The sequence below is a fragment of the Pinus tabuliformis genome, chromosome J (assembly GCF_031772625.1).
Source record: "Pinus tabuliformis cultivar Carrire ecotype Pingquan chromosome J, CPIR1, whole genome shotgun sequence".
NCBI lineage: Eukaryota > Viridiplantae > Streptophyta > Pinopsida > Pinales > Pinaceae > Pinus > Pinus tabuliformis.
Genome location: NC_142295.1, coordinates 5,745,138 through 5,754,712, shown reverse-complemented (window position 1 = coordinate 5,754,712; position 9,575 = coordinate 5,745,138). Strand labels below are relative to the sequence as shown.

At 36.9% G+C, this 9,575-nt stretch overlaps 1 protein-coding gene and 1 long non-coding RNA gene across 2 annotated transcripts; both read right to left on the bottom strand.

The window, feature by feature from the left end:
* Positions 1-5,926: 5,926 nt before the first annotated feature.
* Positions 5,927-6,998, bottom strand: LOC149225140 (uncharacterized). The gene is made up of 3 exons (XR_016247637.1): positions 6,534-6,998; positions 6,294-6,349; positions 5,927-6,005 (listed from the first exon to the last, which is right to left on the bottom strand). It is a non-coding gene; the product is annotated as an uncharacterized LOC149225140 (long non-coding RNA).
* Positions 6,999-7,328: 330 nt separating this feature from the next.
* Positions 7,329-8,929, bottom strand: LOC149225139 (elicitor-responsive protein 3-like). Its single transcript, XM_089376943.1, has 5 exons — positions 8,742-8,929; positions 8,519-8,584; positions 8,381-8,412; positions 8,147-8,190; positions 7,329-7,963 (listed from the first exon to the last, which is right to left on the bottom strand). Exons 1-5 carry the CDS (start codon positions 8,806-8,808, stop codon positions 7,954-7,956), a joined length of 219 nt encoding a protein of 72 aa, XP_089233069.1. The 5' UTR covers positions 8,809-8,929; the 3' UTR covers positions 7,329-7,953.
* Positions 8,930-9,575: the final 646 nt, after the last annotated feature.

The following is a 9,575-nucleotide window of genomic DNA, read 5'->3' as shown; positions in this document are numbered from 1 at the left end:
CTTCTACAAAAATGATCAATGGATAGTAAGTGCTCTTGCAAACCAAGATCCAATTTAGCAATTAGAATAAGGTCATGTGCATACAAAACAAGCATTATAACAAACTTGCCCAAATAAATAACATCACCCCCTTGTGAATTTAACCACTCCTCCAGCTTGTCAATATATAAATCAAAAAGGGTAGGAGACAGTGGGCAACCTTGCTTACCTTGATAGCGCTTCGAAAACTTTCAAAAATTTCTGTTGAAGTTTTAATTTTGACTTTCACCTCTTCATACAACTTATGCACAACTACTCTCAAATGTTTAGGAACCCCAAGTTCCTCCATTCTGTGCCAAAGCTTATCCCTAGGAACCATGTCAAACGCTTTTATGAAATCAACAAAGCAACAAAAGACTTCTTTCTTTTTCTCCCAAACTTTTTCAATGATGTGCCTTAAAGTATACAATTATCAACTATAGAATGTTTAGGTCTAAAACCTGGTTGCCCTTTAGCACTTATCCCTTTCTTCTTTTATTTGCTCACTTGCTAATTTTATTTTCTAACATATATTATACAATCATATTTCTTTCTATACTAGTTTTTTGACATAAATCATAATCAAAAAATTTATTATTTTCTAAAGCTTTACTTTCATACTTACATTATCCACTTTCAAATCACTTTCTAACTGACTACGAATGTCCTTATAAACAAGACACTCTGTAATGAAGTGCCATTCAATTTTAATAGTTCCATCTCAGAAAAAACACCAATTATTTTTTCCCCACTCTTCGTTAAAAACTACCTGAAAATTTTTCTTACCTCTTTTTAAAAACTACGTAAAAATGATTTCTTCCCAATCGATACTCATATCTCATAACGATAAAAATATTTATACAATCGTATAAATGCTCTTATCGTCTTTTTCATCGAGGGAACAAACAGTATTTGGGTTGGACCTTTTCACTATCGATCCTCCGTAGATTGCACAAATATTTATCGTCACTTATTTATGGGTGATGTTATTTATTTATGGATTCGTTTAACGAGGTGGAGGAATTGTTTAAATGATTAAAAGTGGTCACTTAAAATTTTGAAGTTTAACAATTATAACTTGGATTTACAAAATTTTTTGCCAAAGTTTCTCTAAATATAATTAAAATTTCCATAACCTTCCGAACAATTCCTCTGACTAATTAGACCTTATTTATGGTTTAGTGTCAATGAATCATGCGGAAATTCGGAAAACCTAGCCCAATGATGTTTAAGGCGGGACCAGTGGGACCAGATAGGTTTAAGCTTTTCACTACCGACACACGGTGAGTTTGTCGGCTCTGGAAGAGTCAAGCATGTCTGTCCTGCCCATGCATCAATTATTTCCCGTTAGATGTCGGAAATTCGAAACGGTACAGTTAAGCGTGAATTCTACCACGTGACAACATTGTATGACGGAATGACAATATATTCTCCCGTTAGATGTCGAAAACTTCAGGTGAAAGGCTTGGAAAGTCAAGTTTAGCCTTCTCCTTTCCCGTTAGAGCGATCCAGATGTGGGAAATTCCACGTGGAAACCGGAGTTTGGCTTTGCTCTATTACAGTTAGATGTCAGAAACTCTGTGCGAACTGGTTTCTCGTTAGATGACAGGGTACTTTCAAATGCACCAAACCCACGAATGCATTGACCGCGCCAGCTGCTGTTCTATAAATGACCCCAAGCCGTTTTTATCTCTGGCAATCTATCAGTTGCTTCGCCTTCCTTTCGCGCAATATATTGCCTATCGTTTTTGGCTGTATTCTGCTCAGGTAGTCTATTACATGCCTTCCATAATGTACTTTCATAATTACTATAAACTAGCATTTGCACCAGATGTTGCAAAGAAAACGCTGTAAGGCATAAAGTGCGGAAATTTATTTTGTATAGTCTCTAGAGAAATCACAAGAGAAATCACAACGTTTCCATGAAGAGTTTCAATGATTGGAAGAAAAGATAAACATCAAACCACACAAAAAGAGTCATAGTCCAGGAACGATGTGGATACACTATTTCAGAATTTATGTGTTAGATGCGACACTAAAAGAGAGTCATAGGCGAGGAAAGATGCAGATATATTCCCAATAAACATTATTTCAGAATGATATACTCCCAATAAACACTATTTCAGAATTTCTTGCGTTTGATGCGACAGTACATTCGATTTCTTTGAAGGTTTTCTATGTTATGTGACCTACTGAACATAACAATTGAAAGGAATGGTCAGTAGGAGCTTTCTTTCCACCCTCCGACCTCCTCCGTTGCTGCTTCCTCACAGCAATCTTCTTCTTCCTACAATTTCCAATCACCATAATATGAAAAAACATATTTAAGTTCATAGGATTGAAGTAATTTGATGGGAATTTATATGAAAAAACACAATTACATGTTAGGGTTATGGAATCTAAATTAATTTGATAATAAATTCTGGGAATATTTTAGAATTTGAGAATATGATAGAATCTGTCTGGTCAATTTGTTTCACCTTAATCTTATTTGTAATCTCTCTAAGATTCTCATATTCTACAATATTCATGGATCTTGAATATACTCAAAACCTACCATATTCATGGATCCATGAAATTCTAGAAAAGTATTTAACTTTAAAGTTTAAACTTTGTATTGCTCCCTAAGATTTTCAAATTCTATTATTCATATATCTTGAATATTCTCAAAATCTACAATACATCCTTTATATCCATAGATCCTTTATATCCTTAAATCCATTAAATTCTAAAAAGATATTTAACTTTAAAAGATCTAGAAGGAATAAGTTTAAACTTTTTATTGAGATTATCTTCTTACATCTGTAAAACAAAATTTGAAAATGAAATTTATAGTGATTGGTCAATATCCAGAGCTAATATGAATCCATCCTATTACCATGCAAAAAAATGTTTCTGATATAAAGAGCCTCTGCATATATAGAATCTACCTTAATAGTGAATGTGAGGCCAACTTTTATCTCCCCACAGTAGTTCTGGTCTGGAAGGACAACATTGTAGGAAGTCGGGGGTAGGCTTCCTTCCATGAATACTCCCTCCAAGGGAATGCTGTGCACCACAATCAGAAATATAAAGATATATGATCATAAAATAGAAATATTGAAAAACGATGAAAGACTGTAGGATCTGAAAAAATGACTGAGATCATAATGCTGGAGACTCATCTGCACCTTGCTTCCCCAACGAAGTCATCCGCGTTTCCACTATCGTTGTCCATTATTTTTAAGGTGAGTTCAGCAACCCCGTCGGCTACAATGAAAACAAATTGCTCATTCCACTCGGGATTGCTACCTTTACCTACAATTTCAGAGATCCGATCTATTAATTTTTAACTCTATATATTTTTGGGGGAAAAATTTGTAAAATCTCCCTACTTCCCCTGCATATAGAAAAGATTTGTGTAATTTTTTCTTCCCACGAATAATCCAGGGGCACTCAGTGATAACTAAGACCTCACCATGAACTCTTTCTTAAAACGATGTAACCATTTTCTCCATTGTTTGAAAAGCATTTGAACCCTGGATACCTATAAACAAATTTAAAAATTATGCGAACGGAAGAATTTTATCAGAGATTGGGGATCTATTTATCAGGGACTAGTCAGCGATGCTCTCAATAATATATGTTCTCAATACACGGCTAAAACCATAGGAATATGCATACTCAAGATAAAAACATTTATATTTTAAAGAAAGGCAAGACAAAATTTCTAGCTATCTCCCCTGACTTGTTCAGATGGGGGAGCAGAGTTATTGGTTACCTTCTACAAGAGTAAGGGCACAGGGCTTCAAGGTTGCAACATCTGATGAATCCCTCAACCTGTTGCCACGAACCTGGTATAATTCAAGTTTTTACCAAGTCATGGATACTTCTTTTTTTTTTCAGTGGAAAAATCAAAATGTATTATATTAAGGAGATATAATAATCATCATTACAGTTGTCTCAGAGGAGACATTGCTAATGTATGAGCATATTGCTGATGCTGGTGAATGGATAGATACAATTAGATGTGTTGTAGGGGCCGCAATCAAAACAGCAAGATACAACGAAACAGTGTGCATATCTGTAATTCAAAAATACATGAAAGCTGTAGATGTATGCCGCAGAAGCAGACCAAGGGAAAATAAGATAATATGTAAACGAAGCATAGCTGCTTAAAAGGAGCAAAAAGTGCTCTATGCCGTGGGGGGCATAGATCCTGTAATAGATGACAAAATAGAGAGCAGAGGTTTGTGTGAATCTTGGAAGAGACGGTGGTTTCTCCATTTCCAAATATACCAGCATGTAAGGATGAAGAGAGCACGCCAAGCAGGGCGCTGAGTGCTCCACCAGAGGAACCCGTCCATAACAGATGCAAAGGATTGGTGAGGAAATCCGAAAATGTGTGAGAGCTCATACCAGATAGAAGAAGCAGCAGCGCATCCAAAGAACATATGATAGTTTGATTCAAGTTGAGCAGAACAGAGGAGACACCTGCTCGGACCATACCATCCTTTTTTTTGTAAAACCTCCCAAGTGAGATTTTTGTTGTAGAAGAGAAGCCAGGAAAAGAGAATTGCTTTAAGGGGGCAGGGTGCTTTCCAGAGTTTTGTGGGGAAGATAGAGAGGGGAGGCGGAAGGGAGGATACAAGGAGAGAGTAGATATTCTTGACAGTGAGGGGGAGGGAAGTCATGGATACTTCAAGAAAACTAAGATGGCCAATGTTGCCATGGTCACACTTAAGCTTTACAAACTAATAATAGAACCAGTTTCACTGTACATAGCTATTTCTATCTTGACACGAACACCTGTGTTGTTAATGCAAGTAGGGTCATACCACATGATATCTTGAACAGAACCAGTCAATTGCAATCCACCAGCGTGTCAAATGAATCAAATGCATTAAGAAATCGTGATTTAGGTAGTTCCACGTGTCAAAAATAGCGCAAAAAGGTTCTGCCTGAAGCTGTAATAGATATAATCTGATTTTATTTTGCAGAATATTTTGAGCCTAATACCTGTTATGGAGGATAAGTCAAATTTGATATATCGCCCTGGGATGCCTCTGTTGAACATATCTAGCTGCAGTGACTGAGCATAGGAGTCAAACAGCGAAAAGTGAAAACAAGAAGAAGAAAAAGACTATTAAGGAGGGAGACATTCAGATGCCTTGGGGATGATCTCACAGTAATCTAACCGTAACCTACTGCTATATGCTTATGAAAATCTGGACTTTTCTAATGCTGTTTTCTTTTAATCAAATCATTGTTATTTCTTCATTGTAAAGGAGTTGTGTATCATGTCTTTATGATCAGTATGAATGTTATTTACTCTGGATGCTATGTTATCCACAGATGTTAATAGTTAGTAGCAAGATATTGTATTCAGTCTTTATTTTTTTCTGTTTTTTATGATCGAACTGCTTCCTCACATCTTCCATATATTGGAGTTATGATACGATTTTCAATTCTTCATTTTACACAATTAATTGGGTTACAGAGATTTTTAATTGGCCTCCTTTGTTACTGATTTATATCTTTTGTGTCTTCTGGGTGATATAAAAATGGAGCCTTGTTGTCTATATAATAAATCCGTATCAGAAAGCTCAACTACAAGCTGCTAATGCATACACACCAATGATTATACACATGAACTTTTAACCCAAGAAAATCATAAGTTTGCAACTTTGTCTTTGGTTTCTTGTTCTTACATAATATAAATCTGTGAACTTCCTAGGACAGAAGTATCTTACTTATTTTTCTGGAAGATGCCCGATGTTTATAAAACTGATCCATGTGTCCCTTCTTTTTTCCTCCATCCTGTTTGCCTTTGCAAACTCTCATGTTCCTTTTCAACAGCTCTCTCTGGTTTTCCCTGCTGTAGGGTGACAATGTGAACATGGAAGAAATTCTACAAGCTGGTGTTGAGACAACGCCCAGTCAACCCAATGGCAAACTGATTAGGTTCTGATGGATGTGCAGCAATCACAAGCGGATAGACATTGCCACTGCACATATAAATCAACACAAATCCAGAATCTTGCTTAGAATTAAAGACATTGACAGACATTTCAAATCTTGAACATCTAAAATATCTCAACATAAATGGGTGCATCAAGCAGGAAACCGTGAATCCTGAAGGCCTGAGATCACTGGAAAAACTATGCATGGAATTTTGCTTAGAATTAAACACATTGACAGATCTTTCATATCTTGAACATCTTAATTTTCTCAACAAAAATGCGCGTGTCAAACTGGAAACCCTGAATCTTGAAGGTCTGAGATCACTGGAATACCTGATATAGTATCTGATATGAAAAACCAAAGCCAAAGTCAAAACCGTCAATAGCCACTGCATTGAAAAAGGAATCAGATCATTAAAAGATAAGTGAAGATCATTAAAATATATTTACAAACCATTCAAAAGAGGTTAAAAAACAGAAAGTCTAAATCAAGTGTTTGAACGCTGCAAACAAACCATTAAAAGAAAGGAAATTACGGAGCATAAAATCACAGGATGTGATGTAGCCTCTTACCTGAACAGAGGAAGCTGAGAAAAGATACTCGGATAAAACTTGGCCTGAAAAACATAAATGAAAAACTAAATCCTGTTTGGATTTTGGTATTGGCAGGGTGGGGTATGCGAGCAGGCTAATGCTTCCGGGAATGCAAAAACAAAATTCAGGTTCGCAGAGGGAACTCAGTTCTACTGGTGACCATTAGATTCCAGCCATTCTCGTATGCCCAAAGCATTCTCAACACACCCAAGAAAGTTTGGATTCAGCAAAGGGCATTGAAGACTCCTGCAGAGGCATTAACCACAAAAAAATTAAGCTTGAAAACTATCTAGTGGGCTGGAGAAATTCATCAAGAAGATCTGCTCCTCAAGATTGATTTTGATAAAGTCCTACACAGATTAGAATGGTATATTACTTCAGATATGATGAGATCACTGGAATACCTGATATAGTATCTGATATGAAAAACCAAAGCGAAAGTCAAAACCGTCAATAGCCACTGCATTGAAAAAGGAATCAGATCACTAAAATATAAGTGAAGATCATTAAAAGATATTTACAAACCATTCAAAAGAGGTTAAAAAATAGAAAGTCTAAATCAAGTGTTTGAACGCTGCAAACAAACCATTAAAAGAAAGGAAATTACGGAGCATAAAATCACAGGATGTGATGTAACCTCTTACCTGAACAGAGGAAGTTGAGAAAAGATACTTGGATAAAACTTGGCCTGAAAAACATAAATGAAAAACTAAATCCTGTTTGGATTTTGGTATTGGCACAGTGGGGTATGCGAGCAGGTTAATGCTTCCGGGAATGCAAAAACAAAATTCAGGTTCGCAGAGGGAACTCAGTTCTACTGGTGACCATTAGATTCCAGCCATTCTCGTATGCCCAAAGCATTCTCAACACACCCAAGAAAGTTTGGATTCAACAAAGGGCATTGAAGACTTCTGCAGAGGCATTAACCACAAAAAAATTAAGCTTGAAAACTATCTAGTGGGCTGGAGAAATTCATCAAGAAGATCTGCTCCTCAAGATTGATTTTGATAAAGTCCTACACAGATTAGAATGGTATATTACTTCAGATATGATGACATGGATTGGTATCCTAAGGTCAAAAAAGCAATGAGGTATAACGTTGAGAACCTAACCAATCAAGTTATTCTGCAATGGTCCATCAGAAAGGATTTTCTTTGTTCAATAAAACATTTCATCGCAGCTAATGCTCTAGGTTAGCTAGAGTCAAGTGCAAATCGAAGGAATGATCATTATCAGGTGCCTACAAGATGTTTTAAAATCTTGAACATCTTAATTTTCTCAACAAAAATGCGCGTGTCAAACTGGAAACCCTGAATCTTGAAGGTCTGAGATCACTGAGATCACTGGAATACCTGATATAGTATCTGATATGAAAAACCAAAGCCAAAGTCAAAACCCGTCAATAGCCACTGCATTGAAAAAGGAATCAGATCATTAAAATATAAGTGAAGATCATAAAAGATATTTACAAACCATTCAAAAGAGGTTAAAAAACAGAAAGTCTAAATCAAGTGTTTGAACGCTGCAAACAAACCATTAAAAGAAAGGAAATTACGGAGCATAAAATCACAGGATGTGATGTAGCCTCTTACCTGAACAGAGGAAGTTGAGAAAAGATACTCGGATAAAACTTGGCCTGAAAAACATAAATGAAAAACTAAATCCACATTGAGAATTGCAGACTCCCCAAGTTCTATGTAAAAATGTTGGTTTATGGCTTACTATGTAGGATTCCCTAAGGCTCTCCTTCGTGGAAGGTGATTGATAATCAAAATGAGTACTAAAGGTTTTCCAGGCGGGATTTGACACGGAAAAATTCGATTTACCTTCTGCCCAGCCGACCCCAAAATTGGCTCCCCTGAAATAGAGATTTCCACTAAAGATCATTATGAAGGGTTGCAGGCGGAGTATAGTCAGCCATGTTCTCAATACACGGCTAAAACCATATGAATATGCATACTCACCGGACGCAACGCTGCTCTTCTGTTGCTGAGTTCGGCACTGGATAATGACATAGGGATCCATGTTACCTGCAACCACAGCCACATTAGAGAAAAATTAAATCAAAGATCCAACTGAACATACACCAGAACACATAATTCAGCTGTCTCATTAGCAATATTCGAATCCAAAGATTTATCAGATCGCCTAAAACGCAAGAGATCGGCTCGGATGATAATATATTACAGAGGAAATCAGTGTTTTGCAGCCCCTCGGCGTTGACGAGCAGCACCTCCAGAGTTCCCCTCGGCATCTTGATTCTTTTCCTTCTACCTCCTGAAGCCGATTTCCACAGATCCAGGGTCCTGGAATATAGTATCGCCGAGCGAGGGCAAGTGCACCTGGAAGTAGCATAGCGTCGAGCGAGGGCAACCGTCTATCTGCAGGGTCTCATCGTATACCCGTCTAATCAATTGGATGGATGAGATTATTTTCATCGTCTAACACTTAAATCAAAGGCTCAGAAATGTACACGTAACCCAAGAGGAAAGTTGATTTCAAAGGGAAACGCCTTACGGCGTAAAAACCATGGAGGAATTATTGTCTTGGGAAGCCTCAGATACATTATCAAGAACATTTCAAATACCAACGGAAAATGAACAAACAATGATCAAACATAGACTACAGAATGCAAAAATTTACAAAGAGAGAAACCAGAGGTTGCCATTTATTATTTTGTAAGGAATTGTTAAAACAACACATGCTTGACTCTTGAGATTCCAGAAAAGGACATAACAAATTAGGTGGAGAGACTTTCCCTACTCCAACTTCAGAGGATAATGTCAATGCTATATATTGTAACAAAAGGAAATGGGGATTGCTGTCTTGAGAGAAAATTTAATGTATCCTTTCACACACACAGAGATGGACTGTCAAACTACAGTGGTAATTAGATAGCCTCAACTATATAAAGAGCGACTAATTACATAGTCAAAGACGGTGAGCCTTTCTATCTGGATTCTGTCCATATAACAGTGATCTAGAATTTCTATTGGATTACTTACGATGCTGGTCCTTCCC